This window comes from Leuciscus leuciscus, assembly GCF_965113295.1.
Source record: "Leuciscus leuciscus genome assembly, chromosome: 15".
Classification (NCBI taxonomy): domain Eukaryota; kingdom Metazoa; phylum Chordata; class Actinopteri; order Cypriniformes; family Leuciscidae; genus Leuciscus; species Leuciscus leuciscus.
This window is the reverse complement of record NC_138739.1, coordinates 25720365-25743656: the sequence shown is the minus strand read 5'-3', so window position 1 is coordinate 25743656 and position 23292 is coordinate 25720365. Positions and strand designations below refer to the sequence as shown.

Genomic DNA, 23292 nt, shown 5'->3' with positions numbered 1-23292 from the left:
TCTTCTTTTTATCTGCTGTCCCTGAGTTTTCCGACTCACATTCAAAATAATTGGGGATTTTAGACAAGTCTCAGGTGTCTATTACACCCTCCTCCTTTTATCCTAACACATAACTAACTTCCTGTTTGTTCTTGTTCCTCTCTTTAATAAGCTCCAAACAACACGTGCACTGAAAGCACATTCCAGTGTCGGAACCAGAACTGCGTCCCGCGGCGTTTCGTGTGTGACCATGACGACGACTGCGGAGACGGTTCTGACGAGTCTCTTGAATGCGGTAAGCAGCTCGTGTTTCTCGATTCATTTGTTCATTAGTAATTATGCTGGCATAACATTAATTTGACGTTTCGATGATTGGAATGCATGCGCTTAGTGTGCCATACCTCAGTTCTAAGAATAAACATCACAATAATTAACTGAAATATATCTGTTCATTTATTTTATTTTAGTTGTTAGATTGAAGATTAATTTCACAAACCTGTTCAGGCTTACATTTCACTACAAAATTCGAAAGACATAAAATGTGTTTTATGACTGTAATAGTATTTATTCCTTTTAAATCAGTATACATTAAAGTGAGTTTAACAAATTCTGTCATGATGCATTAATACAATAGTTTTATCTCATTTAGTGATGAGAATTTGATTGAAAAAACTGTACATAGTTATAATTTAAATAATGCTAAAATGCAACTTTTATGTGGTCTTAAAAATAGGCTTTATTATACTTATGTAAAAATGTGACATTTCATAATTTTTTTCATAATTGAGACTTAATCTTCATAATTGTGACTTTGTAAGTCCCATTTGTGACTTTATATCTAAAAATGGGACTTTTTATCTCGCAGTGTGACAATTGTGGATTTTTTCGCAAATAGGTTTTTGTATCTTGCAATCATGACTTTTTCATAATATGACTAGAACTCGCAATATGTCAATTTTTTTTTGCTGTTTGCAACTTTTTTTCTCCCATTGTGACTTGATATCACAAAATATGACACTTTTCTCTTCATGTGACTTTCTCACAATTCTGACTATTTTCACAATATGACTTTACATCTCGCAATGTCGACTGTCTCCCATTGTGAATCTATGTGAGTATTTCCCATAAGGGTGACTTTTGTGACACATTGTGACTTCATATTTTGCAATTGCAACTTTATATCATACAGTGACAATATTTCTTTCTTTATAATTATATACAGTATTAACTTAATCTCAATAATAAGGGTTATCTCAGTGACTGATATATCACGCATACATGTTTGAAACAGTAACTGCTGTAAGTGTTTGCCTCGTTGTTTTACATTCACTGTAAAAAAAAAAAAAAAAAATTAATCAATAAGTTATGACGTGTTTTTACATTGCTTTAATTCATCAAAATAAGCAATTTTCAACTTTTTAAAAATAAGTTAAACAAGATTGAACTCATTTTTAAGTCAGTTTAATGTAATTTTTAAGTTGAAATTACTTAAAAATCCAAGTCGATTGTAATAATTTAAGGCAGCAACTTTTATTTACAGTGTTCCCTTCCTGTTATACTCTTTTTCTCCAGAGTACCGTTTATGCAAAGAGGAGGAGTTCCGCTGTGCAGACGGGCGGTGTTTATTGAGAGCCCAATGGGAATGTGATGGCTTCCCCGACTGTCTGGACCAATCAGACGAGCTGCCACTCAACCCAAAGTGTTCCGCTGCAGGCGAGTCCCTCTCATATGTCACGCACCCCGTTTGACTGACAGGATCCAGGGTTCCGTCCCATATGGGATTTGTCAGAAATCTGGTCCTCCCCGTTTGCGTCTTGTAACCCTGCCAGTACCACCTGAGGTGGGCAGAGAGGTGCTGATGAAACTGCTGCACCCCTGTTCTTTAGTTTTTGGTTTCAGGGCAAACATATGCCATTCATGTTAACAGATGCCATTACTGTTCCCAGCCAAGCTCATTAAGAAACATTTTATGTTTCTATTTCTGAGGGGAAATTCAATTCAGATGTTTACAACATGTTTACAGTACAACTTTAAAACACTCGTTTGGACAAGGAGGCAATCATCTAGCAACGTTCTAGCAACCATCCTCAACACCCTAGCAAGTGCATAGCAATGCTAAAAAACACCTAGCACCCGCATAGTAACTCTAGGTAGTGCATACACTGTAAAAACATTATATGATCAATAAGTTATGACAACTTATGTTTTTGCATTGCTTTAACTCATCAGTATAAGTTAATATTAGATACGACTCATTTTTTAAGTAATTTAAGTTGCCATGACTTACAAATCCAAGTTGATTCTACTTAAAAATCTAAGGCAGTAACTTTTTTTTTTTACAGTGTAGAAACGTGCTACAAGTCCACCCAGAACACAGCTCGAGTTCTTTGTCATCTGATGGTTTTGTCCATTTCTGTCTCCTTTTTTTCTCTCGCTGCTCCCTGTTTTAGAAAGTTTGTGCAACGGTTCGGTTTTCATGTGCGCAAACGGCCGTTGCGTTCCACTGGGGAGCGTGTGTAATCAGCATGACGACTGCGGGGACCGATCGGATGAGAGGAACTGCCACGTTAATGAGTGTTTAAACCGTAAAGTCAGCGGCTGTACCCAGGACTGTCAAGATCTACCCGTGGGATACAAGGTGTGTGAGAGAGCACATTTTTCATGCTTTACAAGGTTTTTCTTCCCACAAATTAAGTGTCTGGTTCAACTTGAGGTCCGTTCCGCACTACAAACTTCCACAATTGGAAATGAGAGATGAAACGTCGACCTACGAATGCGAAGGAATGTTTTTGTTTTTCCAGCAAATCTTCGGTAAACCTCATTAGTAGGCTTTAGCGGCTACGACAATATTGGAAAAGTCTATACAAACAAATCGTTCAAAGCAATAATATACGTTTTTTACATTCCGCAGAGATTTAATAGCACTTGGCACCAAATCCGTGGAAAATGTTATGATCCTATTTCCAGTAATTTCACAACTTTTAACCGTTGAATGTAGAAACATGTGTGCTAAATTGTGTATGCTAGATATTTAGAGCTTGAGAAAATCAGTTGATTTAGTGAACAGCAGGAGAATGACATGTAAGGCACAGAGGTTTTTTTTTGGGTTTTTTTGGGAGTGAGACACACATACACACACACACACACACACACACACACAGCGAGTGGCAGATCGAACAGCCTCGTTTGGCAGACGTCTCAGAATACTGGCATGGTCCTTTGACAGCCTCACTGACTTTAGAAACAGGCAGTCAAGGGCACTGCGGCTCCAAACATACAATCATTTAGTTTTTCTTGCTTGTTTTAACTTCTGTTACAGCAAAATTAATATAAAAAGCATAGTTGTAATGAAGGACTAATGACTAAACTAATGATCTAGAAATGTTGTAAACATCGTTTTGTTTGACTGCTCACTTCCTGTCCATAAATTTCTTATTTTTATTAGAGTGAATCTCAAGACAATTTGCCATGGTCATGTTTTATTCAAAAGTCAATTAGAAAAAATTGATTAAGAAAATAAAAGTTAAAGAAAATAATTTAAATACAGTTTTATATACATATATATGTATATGCGTGTGTGTGTGTGTGTGTGTGTGTGTGTGTGTGTGTGTGTGTGTGTGTGTGTGTGTGTGTGTGTCTAATATATACATATAATGCAATTGGCTTTTTATTATAATGCATTTGGCAACATTTTTGCAAATCATTTATTTACAATATTGACTATAATAATAATGAAATATTAATTATAATAATAATTGCTATGTAATATAAAACTGTTAATTCTTTAGTTATTTTTTCTTTAATTTATCATAATAATTTGCATATATTTTATAAGAAATTTTATGTAACTAGATTTATGTTATTATGTTATTATAATTTTTTTTAAAATATAAACCAGATGAACAATATTTGTTTTTGAGACTTGCAAACAAATATTTGCTTTGCACTTATTTCATTCATTTTACTTAATTATTTATAATAATAATTATTATTATTATTATTCTGCCGTGCAAAGGGAAAGTAAGTAACTTCGTTTTTGGTCGAAAATGAGTTATTTATATTTTTGGCACATTCAAGACCTCCTTTATCATGTGGATAAGTATCTTGAATCAATTCCGTAGTTTTTTCGAGAAAATAACAAGTTGTCTTAACAGTAACTTCCAAAAGCCCATGAGAAACCAAGGCAGAACACCGTAACACCAGTTACCGCTCTTTGGCTTTGTTTTGGAACGCTCAAATTGAGTTACGGTGCCCTGCCTTTGTTTAGCCGCGCGTCAATATGAAATTACTGTGCCGGTGTTCTATCAAATAATGCTACCTACCAGATTGTACGGTGTTCTGCCTTTGTTTTACTGTCCATTAAAATTTTAATTACAGTGTAGCCTGTGTACTTTGTACAGCTGCCATCAGTCCCTCCAACTTCTGATGTCCTCAGAGCTTTGTCCTGCACAAACGCGCATATTTAGTATGGTCTGAAACCGCTCAATCGACAAACGTGCGATATCGTATATAGATGTATGTGTATATGTATGTATGTGTATATATATATATATATATATATATATATATATATATGTATATATATAAGTATTTTATGGTGAAATAACCCACACAAATCATCCACAAGTATGTTTTTTTTCTTTTTTCTAGTGTGTGTGCTGGCCTGGGTTTCGTCTGAAAAACGACGGCAGGACTTGCATCGACGTGGATGAATGTTCTGAGAACTTTCCCTGCAGTCACCAGTGCATCAACACCTACGGATCTTTTCACTGCCTGTGTGCCGACGGGTACCAGCGTCCCGCCAGTAACCCCCACAGCTGCAGGTCTCTCTCAGGTACGTCTGCTCCATTCAGCAGCACAGGTGTGAATTAGCTCCCGTGGACCCTCACAAAGATTTTACTGTCATATTTGCACAGAAACACCCCACACACCGAGAACACACATACTGAACACACTAGTTGCGACTTATATTTAGAGGAAAGCAACAGGAGGTTGAAGACAATTAGTTCTTCAGCTGGAGATGAGCTCTGATTGGCTAAGAGCAGATCCAGGTGTGACATATGGCATCTGCCTCGAGTTATTTACAGCATAAAAGAAAGACACTCATTTAGTGCTTGCTCACAAACACCACTGACATGCAAAGAAGCCAGTAACAAGGGAGAGTGTTGCTATATAGAGTGACGATATTGTATTGCAATAGGTAGCACTTCAAAGTCAATAGCAAATCAAAACTAGTTAGCACACTATTTGTAATTGAAAGGGTTTAATGACAATATATGGTTATGTTTACACTTAACATAGTTACAAAATAGATGTATGAGATGATAATCATTTATACCATTCATTTTACCCAGCATATATGTAAAATGTTAAGAGAGAGAGAGAGAGAGAGAGAGAGAGAGAGAGAGAGAGAGAGAGAGAGTAAGAGACAAAGAAAAAAGGCAAAGGGAGAGAGGCCCAAGAAAGGGACCCAGAGAATAAGAAGAGAGCCAGAGCATAAAAGAGACAGAGCAAGAGTTACAATCTTCTTTTATCCTTTCCTTGACCTAAACCCAAATGTGAGACGTTCAAACTGACCAATCAGATAATTACAATTTCCCCCACCGTACTAAAGATGTGACAATTCATAGACCCCCGAAGTACACACATCTTGGCCTACAGGCCTTGATCCCTATCAGCCCCTCTGTGCCTTTAGGAACTCCAAATGGTCATTGGGGAAAGAGGGGGTGGAAAACAGTAAAGAACTGTTGTCTTTGTTCATTTCAAATATCTTGGATAATTTTCAATCCCATGGTAATACCATGTTTTTTGGACATGCTAATATCATAATGGGTCATTCTACAAAACAAGGTCTATGAATTTGGAAGGAAAAAAATGCTGGGGACAAGCAAAAAAAAACCAAAACATTAATACATAGACCTTGTTTTGTATAAATATGTTTATTTACACACAGAAGAATGATCCTTCATAGAATGATCCACGGTATTTTTTTTAAATTATCATAGTATATATCAAGTACCATGGTATTACCATTTGAAACCATCTCTGTACCAAGGTACCATCGCAGTACTTTTTTGTCAGTGTCTCTCCTTCACAGACATGCTCCTATAAGCACTCACACACACACGCATACTCAAGTAATAAAGCTCTGTTAGCGAATGACTGACATGTCTAAGTCCCAGTCTTGACAGGAAGAGGATGTTCAAGTGTTGGCAGCTCACAGGAAATCGATTTCAAGTCATCAAACTGAAGTTGCAGTCGTGTCTTGCAGCCAGAATAATCCATAGAGCAACACAAACACTTATTAAAAGGCTTTTTAAAGTATTTGAAATCCAAGTATATCCATACAACGGAATATTACGAATTCCAAAGTACTTTTTTATTCACTTATAGTCACAGAGGATTAAAGTAAGACAATGTTTTGTGTGTAACAAGTATTAATTGCATTATATATATATATATATATATATATATATATATATATATATATCAAATTGTTTGAAGAAGATTTATTTTTTATGAAGAATATTTTGGGGGAAATGTTTTATCTTGCATTATCTTTTTTTCTCTCTTTTCCAGCGGAGGAGCCATTTCTTATTCTTGCTGACCACCATGAAATCAGAAAAATCAGTCTGGATGGATCAAACTACACTCTTCTTAAACAGGTATGACAAGTAAAGCTCTCTAAAACAACTTTCTTCTTATACAATTGTTAAAAATCACTTCTAATTGTCATTTTTGTGCTCACAGATGCCATCCGGTTTAGATTAAACTCATTAGTGTGTTCCCATAACTCCATATTCCCATGTAATTTCATAAAAATACACATGCTCAGAGCATATGGAGATTAATGTAGACATACCATCCAAATGCTCAGAGGGAAGCACAGTATCAAGAGCCACCTGTGATGCTTTATAGAAATTCACAAGCTCAACTTGAGTCTGAAACAGCGTTTTAGACTCTTGATTGGCGTGGATATAGACGCCTGGGAATATTTGCACGTGGAAAAGGTCATATTGTGACTGGAATCATAACTATTCCTCCTTAAATGATCATGAAAAAGTGTAAATTATGGCTCCTTTAATCATTCCTAGCTGGTAAATATATCATCACCGTAGTTGATATTAATGAACACAATCAGTTATAGTCTTTAAATCTGTATGAAGCCCCTTGTCAGAGCAAAAGGAACCATGACGGATATGGCTTTGAAGGGACCGTCGGATAAGAACCCCTCTCACGGCCCGTGTGTGAAGAGATTGAGCGGCTTGCTATCGAAGGAGTAGTTAAAAATGCACGCTTGGGTTGATTCATCAGTCAGAGACTCCATCAGTTTGATTTAAAAGGTCTAGTCCAGCAAATTAGATCTGAACGCGGCGGGTGGTTTAGAGACAACGAGGCAGAGCGACAGGAGAATGTGAGAGACCCCTACTGAGAAAGTGATTGGCTCCAGTCTTAGCAGTGCATGATGGGAAGTTTCTGTCAGACGGAGGAAGTCTCGCTCTTATTTTCTAACGAATGCAGTGAACATAAAAAGCCAATGAGACAGGTATCGAGAAAGCGGCTAGATGATGCTATAATAAGTCTTGGACTTGCTGTTTGATGTTGTTTATTTTATTTTATTTTATTAACTTTTATAAAGGTCTTCTGTTTGCTTAAATGAAATAGTTTGAATGGTTTTGATGGATTTGAAAACATCAAATGATTTAGAGATGTGGCCTAGCAAATAGTGTTCATTGGTTTGCAATGTTTTCTGATTGTAAACTTCTCCATCGCTTTCTGTCCTCTTTATACTTACTTTCTTTTCCATTTTATTAAATTAAATTAATAATAAATTACATTATTATATTATAATACACTTTTTTGAGTGCTTTTACATTTGAAGCATTTAAATTCATTTTTCATTTCATTTTTTTTAAATGGTAGACAGTGAACAGAAAAACTGGAAACATTTTAATTAAATTACATGAAGCTCTAAAACCTTATCCAAAATCAAATAAAAATAAATAATTTCTAATTTCCATTAATACAAAATTAATAGTTATGTTCAGTGATATTGTAGTATTATGTATATACTATTATATTATTTATTAATCATTTGAATTAGCATTTACTTTGATATTTTAATTCCAGTTTAAGTTTTAGTAATTTTATGTGCTTTTTGTCATTTTGTTATTTAAATTTTTTAAATATTTATATTTAGTCTTCTATAGCTCTTTAGTCTATATTTAGTACTTCGACTTATTTTCCTTCAGTTACTGTAGTTGTCAATTTAATTTTTTTAAGTTTAAGTTTTTCATCTAATATTTATATTTATATTTAAGTTTTTATTAAAGACAGATGGGCTGGATCTCACCATTTCAATATTATTCTTCAGGTGAAGTGCAAAGTGAGAATGTATCCACTATTCAATTTTTTTTTTTTTTTTTTTTTTTTTTTTTTTTAATCCCCTTACTGAGTCTCTCTTTAAAATCCCATATGTCAATCTCACACTTTGACTGTCTCTCTCTCTTTATCTTTCTCTCTCTGCAGGGACTCAGTAATGTCATCTCTCTAGACTTTGACTACAGGAAAGAGTTGATCTATTGGATTGACACTAGCAGACCCAGCGGACGCCGAATAAACAGAATGCGCCTGAATGGAAGTGACCTCAAGGTACATCCATGAGAATGTGTGTGTGTTTGTGCTAAATTTACTCTTGAAATCTCCCAGAATTGCCCAGATTGACATATGCAAATACCCTCTGCCCCTGGGTAAATTTGATTCACGTCACCTCTTTACGGGGGCAATTTATATTGTGTAATTGATGGATTCCAATAGGGAAAAAGCAGACACTTTCGCATTACTCCAACAAATAAATAAAAGCTTATTTGATTTGTTTCCCCCCTTTCTAAGAATAACTGGTATTTCTGGTATGAAATGAGCCAGGTTTGCAATGACAGACAGTGCAATGTGTGTGTATGTGTGCGGCTGTATGTCTACTCACTTCACTTCATCAATGCCCTTGTGTATATTACTCAGGGCAGAAAACGGGCATAGTGTGCCAGCCTTGCCCTGCTGGGCCGCCAGAGCTCGTTATGTTTAATATCGAGCCATAATGGCTCATTAAGCTTGATTGAACTTTGGATCTTGAACTGATTTATGATAGTTTGCTATAGTACAGAGAGAAAAGAGAGAGAGAGAGACCTTCTGCGAAGGCAATGAAGTTAGGTGATAAAAGCCACTCTCAATGTTAGAGTTAAAGGCAAAATGAATCCACAATAGGTAATGGGGCTTTTTTTCATAGGACATTGATGAAAAGAATATGATAAATATATAAAACGAAAGATTCAGAGAGTGATTCAATGACATTGCTTGGGGTAGTTTGCGTTGCTTGATAAAAAAAAAAAAATAAAAAAAAAATGCTCTTGGCAAATGCTTTGAATAGCCTATGCAATGCATATTCACAAGCAAATGTGTTTGGAAATCTTTTTTTTTTTTTTTTTACATTTTGTCGGCCAAAATGTGTGTGCAGTTTTAATGGTTTCATCTAGAATCGCTTACTTCCTTACTATATAGTAGTCCAAAAACAGTTTGTGACAAAAGTAGTATATTTCCGAATTCACAGTACTCATAAAAGAGTAGGCAAAAAGCACCCTGATGACCTACTACTTCCGGCGAGATTCTGAAGTGTGCATTTGATGGACACTTTACTTTCCCATGATGCCACGGGAGACGATGAATGGAAGCAAAGTGACGCAACTGATGCTGGCAGGTCACATGATAATGACAGCAAAATGACTTATTCAAAATAAGTACCTACTCAAAAGAGAGAATGCAATTTCGGACCCAGCCAATGATTTTTAATAAGATTAGTTTGATTTCAGCGCTGTGAGTATTTTTAGGCAATCATGTCTGTTTTTTTTATTTATTTTAATTAAGCTTAAATGTTATGTAAATTATGAGAATTGTCCCATGCAAAAAAAAATTGGGGGGGCATGTTTGCGTCATTACCTGATTTGCATACCACATTTTTTGGAAAATAAGTGACTATAAGCACAAGTGACATTTTTTTAATTAAATTCCTAAATAATGTAAAATACCGGTAAATAAAACAAAATGTTTACAAACATTATAAACCGTGTAAACATGTATTTTCGTTCACCCTACTCCACAACAAATTCTTTAAATTTAACGGTATTCATAACAGAACCGGAATGAAAAATGTAAGTATAAAACAAACATAAATTATAGTGACATTCATTATAAACAACTTTTATTATATACGGCAAGCCCAGACAAATTTATTTAAATTGACACCGAAACTATTCAAATGAACTTGGGCTTATGTACCTCTCTCACTCAGCACAAATGCTTACCATTAATCGCATTACATAAGTCTTTGGAATACAAGTGGCAGAATGTTTCAGATGATAAACGTGACTTATGTTTTAGAAAATACAGTAATTGCTTCTAAATCGTCATTGAATTTGGTGCTAAAACATTATAGAGAGCAGGTGCAAATAATTGACTTCACATAATTGAATTCATCAATCTTGTTGCTATTTGTTGCTTTCCCAGTTCAAAATTATATCCACTTTCACCCTGTGGTGTCCTAACATTCACCTGAAGATGCTAGTTTTCCTGATGAGCACAGCATCAAGAAAAACCTGTGATGTCAAAATTCATCACGGCTAGGCTAGTTTTAATTAGCGCTGATGGTACAACCCAGTCTGAGGCAAAATGTCTTTAATGTTCATCTCTAATGTTCATCAGCTTGCCGAATGTTACTCTTACTCTTAAAGCGCTAGGCAGGGGGCACCAGCAACCAAGAGCGAAAATGATTAAAAGCACGGGATTGTCTGCCAGCTGGGAAGAGTATTGTTTATGCCAAACAGGCAGTTTCTGTGATCAGTATGAGAAGTGAAATGATGTGGTGCATTTTTTTTTTTGTAAAACTTCTTCATTTTGGAACTTTTCTTGTCATTTTCTGGGAGTTTGAAGTGCTGTTAATGAGCAGTTATGTAGCCCGCTGATAATTAGAAATGTTGACTTTTATTTGTTTTGTTCGAGAAAACATAGACTACATTTTATCCAACGTTTATGACTTTATTGAATGCTGTTGTTGTTGCAGTCAAACGCTGGCTAATGTGCTGGCTAACTGCCATTCTTAGCAAGTAAGTGCCAGAATTGGGATTATAACACAAATTTCTTTTTTTTCTTTTTTTTTATTCTGTTAAATAGTAGCATTTCAATTCTATTACTCTTCTTGATTCTACTTAATTTTATAAGACTGTACGTCACCAAGCAAAATACTGTGCACAGCTGCATCTCACACTTGCCATTCTGAGCTTTTCTTCCAGGAAGTGTTTATTCCCTTCGGCACTAGCTGTGGATACATCCATGAGAATAACCAGCCAAAAGAGACCGACTGTGCTTGACTGGTGTTTTCTCAGGTGGTTCACAGGACTTCAGTCCCCAGTGCTCTCGCTGTCGACTGGATAGGCAAGAACTTGTACTGGTGTGACGGCGAGAGAAAGACCCTAGAGGTGGCGAAAGCTAATGGACTCTACCCGACCGTACTGCTGAGGTCAGGATTGAGAAATCCAACCGCTCTGGCTCTCGACTCTCTGACGGGGTAAATGATGCTTAATATTGCTTATGATCCGCAATCCCACAATACCTTTAAGAAGCATTGCACCTTTTAAAGCCACATTCATTCCCATGGGGCCTTAGATATGTGTTCTGGATCGACTGCTGCGAGCAGTCCCAAATCGGACGGATCGGGATGGACGGCAACAAGCCACGTGTCATAATTGATACAGAAATACGTGCTCCCTCAGCCTTGACCATTGACCACATCAACAAAAGGCTCTACTGGGCTGATGAGAACCATATCTTATTTTCGAATATGGATGGGACAAAAAGACACAAAGGTAAGCGTTGTCTCGTCTCGTATCAAATCTCGTCTTGTCTCGAATTGTCCTCGATAAGATTCTCTTAATTCCAATTTCCAGTCCCCATCAAGGACATAGGTGGCGTAACCGGTCTCGCATTGTTTGAGGACTTCATCTACTGGAGCGACCAGAAGTCGAAAACCCTCAGTCGCTCTCACAAGATGTCCGGCGGCCAATATACTGAACTCCTCAGCTCCTGGCAGACCATTCGAGACATTAAAGTCTACCATCCGCTCCGACAGCCTGACGGTATTACAGCGAGAAGCTCTCCTGTCAGCTTGTTTAAGTCTTCAGGGCTTAGAGTCAGGACTTTCATGTTGTTTTGGGCTTGTTTTTTTATTGTTTGTTGTTTGTCCTCAGTGCCAAAGCATCAGTGTCAGGTGACTAATGGAGGGTGCAGTCACCTATGCCTTCTTTCCCCTGGTGGGGGATACAAGTGTGCCTGCCCTACACACTTCTACCTGGCAAACGACAACAAAACCTGTCTGTCTAACTGCACCGCTAGCCAGGTGCGACTTACTAATTACTTCAGGAGCCGGAATTTCACTGTAGCTCAACTACTCTTGGCACCACTTTCAACTACCAATTATATCCAGTGTGCTACTCGATAGTTGTTAGTTGTTCAAAAGATTATTTCTCTGTGTGTGTAGTTCCGCTGTGGTACGGATGAGTGTATTCCCTTCTGGTGGAAATGCGACACAGTGGACGACTGCGGAGACGGATCCGACGAGCCGGCAGATTGCCGTAAGTAACCAAACATGGTGACAAACAGCAAAACTGAGCAATACCAGTGAAAAATACGTCATTATAGGACATTGTAGTGTCGTTACAACAACTCACAATCTAGAAAGCTGCCTACCTAGAGAGCCTTTTAAGGGATAGTTGGAGAGGTTTATATTAATTGTATGTACACTACCTCGCAAGGTATTTTCAGACAAAAGACATTTAGCAAGCTAGGCATAAGACATGCCAATCATGTATTTCAATCAATAATGTTCAGCCTAATCGAAAATGTACTGTTTTACAGTGTATTAATGTTGCGTTATTATCTTAACAACATGCTTACATCGCACTCTGTTGTAATCGGTTCTGATTTGCTTCTTTGTTGGTAGTAGACAGCGAAAAAAGCTCTCAAGGTTGAGATTGTTAAAAGAAAGGAAAATGTGAACCTTTAAGTGACTCCACAATCAACCACAATTTCTTTAAATTCAGCTGAAAGAAAGAAATCCTTTAGACACTTAAGGCATTTCTTTCATGAGTTGAGGACAGGAACATCTTTTTGTCACAACTTATTCCTGTAATTTTCATCGCCGGTTCATGGAGCGATTTATTTTTGAATAAAGATTAGTCTGTCATCAAGGTTATATTCAAGTGTATTGAATATCCCATTGAGTGAGTCATTTGTAATTTAGCAGGGCTTGTTTGATTGAGAGGTGAATTGTCTAATTTACTGCGAAGAGCTGCAGAAATGGATCAGGTCGTAAAGAAGTTGGTATCTCAACTAGCAGTTTATTGAACATTGAGATGCTATAGAGATGTCAAGGCTGACATCAAACAAAAGACATGCATGTGTTCCAGGAGATATATATTTTTTTTCTGTACAATGTGTCTGGCTTTTTGCCTGTTTTATCTCTGTCTTTCAACTTTGTTTCGCTCATTTAGCTGAGCGGTTGCTCATTTACTCGTTTATTCACTTGTTCTTTGTTATTACTTTGTTCTGTTTGTTTGTCTGTTCATTTGTTCATTCTCTGTTCTGCTGTCTTTCAATTGTTCCGTTTGTTTGTTTGCTCACTCTTTGCTTTTTTGTTTATTTGTTCATTATGTTTGTCTGTCTTTGAATATTTATGTTTGTCTGTGTCATTTGTTTATTTACTTGTTTATTCGCTTGTTTGTTCTGATTTTTATTTTTTTTTGTTCATTTACTCAGTCTGTGTTCTTTGTTTATCTTTCAACCTTTTTGTCTTCATTTCATGTAGTCTTAGTTTTGTTTGTTTGTCTTTCTGTCTTTCATTTTAAACTTTTAGTTGTTTGTTAATTTTTTTTGTCTTACCTTTTCTTTCTCTTTCATTTTTTTTACCCTCTTTCTTTTTTGTTTGCTTGTTTATATTTCTTTCTTTCTTTCTTTCTTTCTTTCTTTCTTTCTTTCTTTCTTTCTTTCTTTCTTTCTTTCTTTCTTTCTTTCTTTATGTGCATTTACACATTCATTCACTTATTCTTTGTTTTATTCTTCTCTCCATCTTTCTTTCATTAATTTGTTTGTTCATTCAGTCATTATGTGTTCTTTCTTCATTGCATTTGTTTGTTCATTATTTTCCTTTCTTTCAACCTTTCTTTTGTTTGTTTGTTTATTCATTTGTCGTTTCTTTCGCTCGCAGCGGAATTTAAATGCCAACCCGGAAGGTTCCAGTGCGGAACGGGTTTGTGCGCCCTCCCTCCCTTCATCTGTGATGGAGAGAATGACTGCGGAGACAACTCAGATGAAGCCAACTGTGGTAATTATAGATTGATGGATGGATAAATGGAGACCAAGCATAATGCCGTATGATGTACAAAGATTGTTTGCATATGCTTTCAGACTCCTATATCTGCCTGTCTGGCCAGTTTAAGTGCACACAGAGACAGAAGTGCATCCCTATAAACCTGCGCTGTAACGGACAAGACGACTGCGGAGATGGTGAAGATGAAACTGATTGCCGTAAGAGACAATAGGACTCATTCTTTCTCTCTTTCAGGTTTGAAGTGGACCGACCGTGAACGGCAGTTGTTTGCATTTTCGCTTGTTCCTTAAAAAACCTCAGCAAAGCTAGATTTCGCTTAAAATCTCTTTCTGTATGTCCTCAGAATGTATTTATTGGCCTGTGAAGGTCAAACTCAGACAGATTCAACAACATGTTTGAAAAGTTTGAATCAGTTTATGAGCCTGGTAAACCTTGCCGGAAGTTTTATTTTGCTTTCTGATTACTTTCCGGCAGAGCGCTTTAGATGCAATTACTTGAAGGAAATGTAGGACTCTGACAGCAAGAAGAAAGGAGTGAAATGAGTAAAGAGAAAGCAATGTAGACTTGCTAACCAGAAGCTTAGAAGCTATCTTGTGTCACCTTCAAAAATCAAGCAGGAGTAATCGTTACTTTCTACGATGGTGATCGAATCCTTGTCCAAATGCAAGTCTTATTTTAGGTGGCAGAATAGAAGAAGGAGACTGACAGAAGTTAATACTCTCGCTCAGATCAGAATCCTTCATTTGAAGCCACAGCAGGGGCCTAATTTCTCACTCCTCCCCGGAGTCGAGCATCTGGCTGGGTTTTGATAAGACGCCCGGCTCTGGTACACCCCTTATGGGGGAGCGAAGAAGAGAAGCTGTCTGTCTTCTCCGAGAGAGAATCAGAAAGATAGAAGTTAAAAACGAGGAAAATCATTAACAGCATTGCATGGGACAGAGCCTGGAGGGTCCCCAGAACTCTAAGAGGCTTTTGAGGGGGTCTGACAGTGTCTTGGATCCAGGGGAGCTGAGCTCAGCCCAGGGCACTGATTAGCCAAACAGAGGGAGGGTTTAACAGGGATAATCGCATATGGAGCATGGCATTAGAGGCCGGCTTTAGACCTCCCCCCTCCAAGGAGGGAGAGCGCTGTGGGTCAGGATTGCCGCTTGTACCGCCGGGAATGCCGGATCTAGGCTTAGCTTAGCACTCTGAAAACAGAGATGTGAGGGGAAAGAAACTGCGGTTAGTTAGACCACCTGGGCACAATCTTGTTTGACTTGTTTTATCATGAATTAATCATGCTTTGCAATGTTTAAAATGTTAAGAAATGAATCCAGGTGAACCTTACAAAAACTCTCCAGGGATATGTTTTATATTTGAGCCATAATTGAACCTCAAATTCAAAAGAAAGCAAGCAATAACATGCATTATGTAGAAAATAATGGCCATGTTCATGAAGCGATGTATCATTATGTAATTAAAAGAAAAAAAAACACGATAAAGTTACAAGCACCACTAACTTCTCAAGGAGCGAGTGTTTTACAATGCCGAGAGTGTTGTGTTTTTCCATATTAACAGTCAGCACCAAAAACCCTCTCTAAGAAATCCTTACTCTTAATTCCTCTCATTTAAAGCTTCACCGCTACAGCCATCAAAGCAGCACTTGTGTGCAAATTCACCTCCTTATATACAATCAATTGCAAGACAATCACTGTCGGACTTCAAACCACCTGCTGCGAGCAATGTTCCTGCTATTACGCACAATCCATGAGTTTATTTCTGAGGTGTTGTGGGGAGATTAAAGGACCATATTCTGCAGTCTGTTACTGATTCTTTATGGTTCTACTCCCTCCTGGTGTGTCAAAAAGTGTTGAGTAGAATAAAGGCTCAGTAACTTTCGAATACGAATTAAACACTTGAGATTATTCTGTGGTTTATTTTCTCAAAGTTTTGATCACATGATGTCCTTATTTCTCCAGCCGAGAACACTTGCTCGCCGTCCCAGTTTCAATGTAAGACCACAATGCACTGCATCTCCAAGCTGTGGGTGTGCGACGAGGACCCCGACTGCGCCGACGGCTCGGACGAGGCCAACTGCGGTGAGTCCGTCGACGTCATTACCTCACGCTCATCATCACGTCCAGAAATATCCTCGTTAAAATGCAGTGCAATTTTCTGCAAGTCAAAACTCCTAAAACATTCCATTTGCTTTAATTTTGCACCGACTGTTTACCCAGAGGGCTGACTCAGATGAATAAAGATAGCTTTCATAACAGAGTTCTTGGAGTTCTTACTCTAATCTTGAGGTTTTGTGGATAAGCTAGTGTGCTAAGAGACGTTTTGCCGAAAACTGTCCAACCAAGCGCTAATGTGTTCTCAGGACGAGGGTTGTCAGGTTGCATTGTGTTTGCTTTATGAGCAGCTAACCGATTAGCCTTCTCCATTGGGCCCAGAATGGAACATTTAGTGTACTATAATTATGCAGATTCTTTGGTTTTCCTCAGTTTTTAAAGAGCAGTGTTCCTCTGTAATGAGAACTGGATTCAAGTAAAGCAGCTGCTTTGGCTTGTAGACAAAGTGTATTGTTCTGGGGAAAAGGTTCAATGATTGGATGTTGCTCCTTGAGAAGTGTCAACTTTAACTTGATGCATAGTGCTAAACTGTAGATTTGAAACTCATGCTTTTCCCCATTATTTTTGAATCACGGACGCTACACCAGATATTTTGCCAAGAGATCTCTATTTATTATTATTTTTATACATGTGTCAGACTGAGAGAAACATGCATATAAGAATAAGGCTACATGAGAGGTGGTCTTCATTCCAGATTTCTCTGTTCCCCATTTCTCTATCCCCTCACCCCATCATGCCAGCTGTAAATGGTTTCTTGGTGTTTCTCTTTCCTTACCCCCTCATATCTATGTTTCTCCTTCCTCTCACCCCGTCATGCCTCGATGTTTCTCTGAGTCAGTACAGTAAAAAATTTAGCTTATATACACCACTCTGGGACTTATAACTTCTTTTTAAGTTAGAAAATTATGTTGCTTAGTTTTAAAAATTGACCGTATGCCTCATGCTTACACATGGTACAATCCACTTTCCATATTAAGAAACTATCCTTCTGTGTATACATTTGTGGTACATTTGCATCAGTTGAAACATTAATTTCCTTGTAAAGAACAACCAATTTCATTTACATTTGATGTATCATCATCAGTGGAACATCTCTGCTCAGTGAACATTACATTGCACACATACCTCTAAGCAAAATATATAACTCTCCCATATCTCTCATCAACACACATGTACAACATACTCTGACTCATAAAATACATTATGAGATTATTATGAAAAAAAATAAAGAAAAATAATCGTAAAAGATTACATTAAACAGTAATTTTTTAGTCTTCATAAACTAATGATGTGATACTTTAATAAGCATAAAAATACATGCCACACATAAATATTGTGTAATATTTTTTTTAGTTTGTAATTAATTACTATGAATAATTTGATTTTTTAAATTAAATAAACTATATTACAACTATATTAAAAGCAATACAATAAAATATTATAACTATCATATTTCATGTAATTACTTCAACAAAATAATGAAAATATGTTTTTACATATATTTTCATCATTTTGTGGCAATTTATTTTGTCTTCATGTTATTGCTAATAACGTCTCTCAATTCAGGTTTGTAATGCCAAGTATGGCATCTTGTCGTGACAAATTGTCTTGTAAATCGTTTTAACCTTATATCAATCCGAAATACTTTTCATAAGTGCTGTCCATTTTGTGTCCAGAACTGATTCTTACCATTTACCTCTCCAAGAGAACACTCTGGCTTTCATTACAGGGAACGTTTAGTGCACCGCAAGAAGAATATTAGCTGAAGTTTGTGATTTTGCCATTTGGGACTTTCAAGAAAGTTTTCTTCAGAATTCTTCTTTAAAGCATATCAAAGTCACCAAAATATACATTTAAATTATATATTATACATAAAGTTGCCTGGTAGGGTACAATGAGACGAAAATTCACTGCAAAATTGTATAAATATATATAATTGTATCTAATATATTGCAATATTTTAACTAGTTTTTTATTCATGTTTTTCCTATCATAAAGTTTTTATTTAAATTAATTATTTTAATCATCATTTTATTTTTTTATAACTGTATACTTTAATATTGCAATATTTTAATTTGTTTTTATTATTATTTTTTTATTCAAAAATAACCCTCAAAAGGCTTTAGTCCTCAATGAGGTTTTTTTCTTCTGTAACGATGAATGTTTCTCCGTGTGCGTTGGAATAACGTACGGAAATCCTACGGAATTAAATCTTGGACGATATTGTTATTCTGGAAGATGTATTTCCCTAGGTACTCAACACACTTGTGCACTTTATATCATTGAGAGGATATAATGGAATATTCACATTTACCCAGCGTAATACTGTATTGATCTTTAAACATGAGGATCTTTTCTAAGTGCTGAATGTCTATAAGCTCAGTGGAGCTTCATCTTCTAAATAATCAATAACTTACTTACATCTCATTGAAAACAAGTCATTTCCTAACAAGATATTAAGATGAAAAGCATTCACGGGGGAATGCATGAGATTCAAAGAAGACATCAATAGGGCGTATTGATAGGTTGACTGAGATGGAAAGGGGACCAGGACTTTTAATGGACATCGACATTGGAAATGTTTTTTTCTTGATTAGAATCCAGGGCTCTTGAGACATTTTTCTTTTCTTTTTTTCCCCCTTTTTTTCTCTCTCGTAATTTCGCATAGTAATTAAAATAATGAATTGAAATATTTACATTTATTTTTATATTATTAAACAATTATTAAAGTAATCAGACAAATTATGTAAATATGATATTATTGTTAAATATTAATTATTAATACATTGTTTTATATTTTTATATTTCAGTAATTTTGAGTATAATTTTGGATTTTGTATCTTTTGGATTTTTAGTAAATATAAATGTTATTAATCTTAAGTTTTAGCCTATACTAAAATGTAATAATGATACAAAATGGTATTAGCATCAGTCATTTAAAAATATTTAATACAATTATTATTATTATTGTTGTTGTTGTTGTTATTTTAAGTACTATTACTAATTATTCACATATTAAGAAATGTAGAAATGTTGATGTATTAGTAGTAATAATAATAATAAAAATAAAAATATTACTTGTATTGTTCTAATAATGACTCAAATATTTTATTGAATTTGTTTTTATTGTTTCAGCCTATACTAGTTTTAGCCTATACTAATAATATTTTTAATAATTTAAAATAATTAAAATATTCCAACTAATTATTCAAACATTTAATTATTATTAAATATTACCTATATAATATTAATAATAATAATAATTAGTATTAGTATTACTATTATAAAATGTCTCAAAATATTGATTAATTCACGTTAATGATTTTTATTTATATGTATTATTATTATTAGTAGTAGTAGTAATAAAAAATATAATATATTTGATTGTTCTAATAAAAAAAAGTCTAATATAAATGTAATAAAATTTTAGCATATACTACAATATAAATAAAATATAATATCAGTATTTTTTTTTATCACCTTCTCTCTGATTACTGCTATTAGCATTGGTCATTGAAAAATGCATTTTACATAATACATCCATAAATACTTAATTTAGTACATAATACTACAAATAATTTAGTTTTTCTGTTTGTATCAACAGGTTGTATTAAGAGGGTTATGACTGTCCTAATTCAAAAACATGTTTTTATTATTTAGTTTTGCATTAGTTTATTGTAGTAGGTTTGTAATCAGAACACATTTTTTTTGGTCATTGTGTTCCAGCACATTACTGCATGCTCTCATTGGTTGCTCTGGCTTGAATGGCTGAGAGCTGGTTGGATGTGTTTTCCTGTGTCACAACTAAAGATCCACATTAATGTTGTTTCAGAAGAATGGATCATTGGATTGAGCTCTCATGAAACATTCAGCATGCTGCCTCGCTCTGACGTATTGAACACCGCTCTTATTTTGCTGGATGTGGCCTCTCACATCACAGCATGATCCTATTTATTTATTTTGAATTATTCACCATGATCTGCCTCACGTTGGCAGCACGTCGGCGCAATCTAATTAGCCAAACAATGAATTCATAAAACATATATTGGTATAATCATTCTCTATTTAGTTATAATGAGCAAATCTCTCTAATTTGACCAACCTGAAGGTGATTTGAGCCCTAAAGCTATATTGGGGACAAATCTTAATATTCCAGCAGTGTTCTTGTCAAATTAAAATTCTCTTAATGTCATTTTAAATCGGGGAATTAGCACTCAAACACAGCATTGTGATTGTCAATTAATCATGCATTATGTTCTCATCATCTCTCAAGATAGTTGGATTAGTCGTCGCCGACATTCAGATGAGGGGAAATTGCATTCCTGATTTCCTGTCCTCAAACGAGCTCGGATTAGCATGTTGATTATTTTAGAAAAAGGAAGATGTGATTTACACCATTGTGCTTTTGATTCAGCCTTGTGAGATCCTGGGGGGGGGGGTGTTAAATTTATGGTAAAAACCTGGCAGATTGCCGGAAAAACATTAAACGTTAGTAAACATTTACTAATAAAATATTAATATACCAATCTATGTGATAAGCTGAAAACCATCACAAAAAATCCTCATTTTCTATGAAATAATTTAAATTGAATTACATCTAAATTGAAATGAATTAAATTTAAGTGTTTTACAGTCTGAATATTGATGGGGGAAAAACTTTTTTTTAAGTAAAACATGTTATAGTTTAGTCTATCTAAGCTAGTTCAGGATCCCTATTTATTTTACACAGTAATATTAAGGAGGAAATTCAAATGGACTGTTTGTTTGTTTGTGTATGCAGATGAGAAGACATGCGGGCCGCTTGAATTTCGCTGCAAGGACAACAACTGTATACCGGACCACTGGAGGTGTGACGGCCAGAGCGACTGCAGCGACAATTCAGACGAGGAGAACTGCAGTACGTGCTTCTCATTTAACTTTTACAAAGTTATGCTGTGTTTAACAAACACTTCCTCTGCAGAAGATGCTGTCTATAACTTCAAAAACATTAGGAAAGCTAAAGAAAGCAATTTCATACAAATTGTTGAATAAAAATCCAAATGTGTTTTGTTTTATATTGTTTGTATTTTGTTTTGCTGGTGTGTTTTGCTAAGTGTAATTGTGCTGTGATGTGTATTGTTTAGTTTAGTTTCATTGTTTTGTTGAATTGTTGTGTTGTTTTGTTTTATAGTTTAGTTTCTTTGTTTTGTGTTTAGTTTCATTTGTTGTTCTGTTGTGTAGTTTCACTGTTTCGTTGTGCTGTTGTTTAGTTCACTTTTTGCCTTTCAGTTTTGTTGTGTTGTGTTTAGTTTAAGTTTGGTGTGCTGTGTTTAGTTTCACCACTTCGTTGTTTAGTTTGGTGTGCTGTGTTTAGTTTCACCACTTCGTTGTTTAGTTTAAGTTTGGTGTGCTGTGTTTAGTTTCACCACTTCGTTGTTTAGTTTAAGTTTGGTGTGCTGTGTTTAGTTTCACCACTTCGTTGTTTAGTTTGGTGTGCTGTGTTTAGTTTCACCACTTCGTTGTTTAGTTTAAGTTTGGTGTGCTGTGTTTAGTTTCACCACTTCGTTGTTTAGTTTAAGTTTGGTGTGCTGTGTTTAGTTTCACCACTTCGTTGTTTAGTTTAAGTTTGGTGTGCTGTGTTTAGTTTCACCACTTCGTCGTTTAGTTTGGTGTGCTGTGTTTAGTTTCACCACTTCGTTGTTTAGTTTAAGTTTGGTGTGCTGTGTTTAGTTTCACCACTTCGTTGTTTAGTTTAAGTTTGTTGTGCTGTTGTTTAGTTTCACCACTTCGTTGTTTAGTTTAAGTTTGGTGTACTGTGTTTAGTTTCACCACTTCGTTGTTTAGTTTGGTGTGCTGTGTTTAGTTTCACCACTTCGTTGTTTAGTTTAAGTTTGGTGTGCTGTGTTTAGTTTCACCACTTCGTTGTTTAGTTTGGTGTGCTGTGTTTAGTTTCACCACTTCGTTGTTTAGTTTAAGTTTGGTGTGCTGTGTTTAGTTTCACCACTTCGTTGTTTAGTTTAAGTTTTGTGTGCTGTGTTTAGTTTCACCACTTCGTTGTTTAGTTTAAGTTTGGTGTGCTGTGTTTAGTTTCACCACTTCGTTGTTTAGTTTGGTGTGCTGTGTTTAGTTTCACCACTTCGTTGTTTAGTTTAAGTTTGTTGTGCTGTTGTTTAGTTTCACCACTTCGTTGTTTAGTTTGGTGTGCTGTGTTTAGTTTCACCACTTCGTTGTTTAGTTTAAGTTTGGTGTGCTGTGTTTAGTTTCACCACTTCGTTGTTTAGTTTGGTGTGCTGTGTTTAGTTTCACCACTTCGTTGTTTAGTTTAAGTTTGGTGTGCTGTGTTTAGTTTCACCACTTCGTTGTTTAGTTTAAGTTTGGTGTGCTGTGTTTAGTTTCACCACTTCGTTGTTTAGTTTAAGTTTGGTGTGCTGTGTTTAGTTTCACCACTTCGTTGTTTAGTTTGGTGTGCTGTGTTTAGTTTCACCACTTCGTTGTTTAGTTTAAGTTTGGTGTGCTGTGTTTAGTTTCACCACTTCGTTGTTTAGTTTAAGTTTGGTGTGCTGTGTTTAGTTTCACCACTTCGTTGTTTAGTTTAAGTTTGTTGTGCTGTTGTTTAGTTTCACCACTTCGTTGTTTAGTTTAAGTTTGGTGTACTGTGTTTAGTTTCACCACTTCGTTGTTTAGTTTGGTGTGCTGTGTTTAGTTTCACCACTTCGTTGTTTAGTTTAAGTTTGGTGTGCTGTGTTTAGTTTCACCACTTCGTTGTTTAGTTTAAGTTTGGTGTGCTGT

The 23292-nt window shown here is 35.7% G+C and overlaps 1 protein-coding gene across 2 annotated transcripts in view; it reads left to right on the top strand.

Moving 5' to 3' along the window:
- The window catches only part of lrp1ba (low density lipoprotein receptor-related protein 1Ba), a 259135-nt gene that overhangs the window by 184468 nt on the left and 51375 nt on the right, over positions 1-23292 (top strand). For both annotated transcript variants that reach the window (XM_082138205.1, XM_082138204.1), the window contains 15 exons: positions 152-274; positions 1552-1692; positions 2430-2617; positions 4630-4813; positions 6559-6644; positions 8509-8631; positions 11412-11593; positions 11692-11891; positions 11973-12161; positions 12273-12421; positions 12563-12656; positions 14288-14404; positions 14488-14607; positions 16372-16491; positions 21305-21421. In XM_082138205.1, the coding sequence (XP_081994331.1) occupies positions 152-274; positions 1552-1692; positions 2430-2617; positions 4630-4813; positions 6559-6644; positions 8509-8631; positions 11412-11593; positions 11692-11891; positions 11973-12161; positions 12273-12421; positions 12563-12656; positions 14288-14404; positions 14488-14607; positions 16372-16491; positions 21305-21421 (2133 nt within the window). The remainder of the gene's footprint in view (positions 1-151; positions 275-1551; positions 1693-2429; positions 2618-4629; positions 4814-6558; positions 6645-8508; positions 8632-11411; positions 11594-11691; positions 11892-11972; positions 12162-12272; positions 12422-12562; positions 12657-14287; positions 14405-14487; positions 14608-16371; positions 16492-21304; positions 21422-23292) is intronic.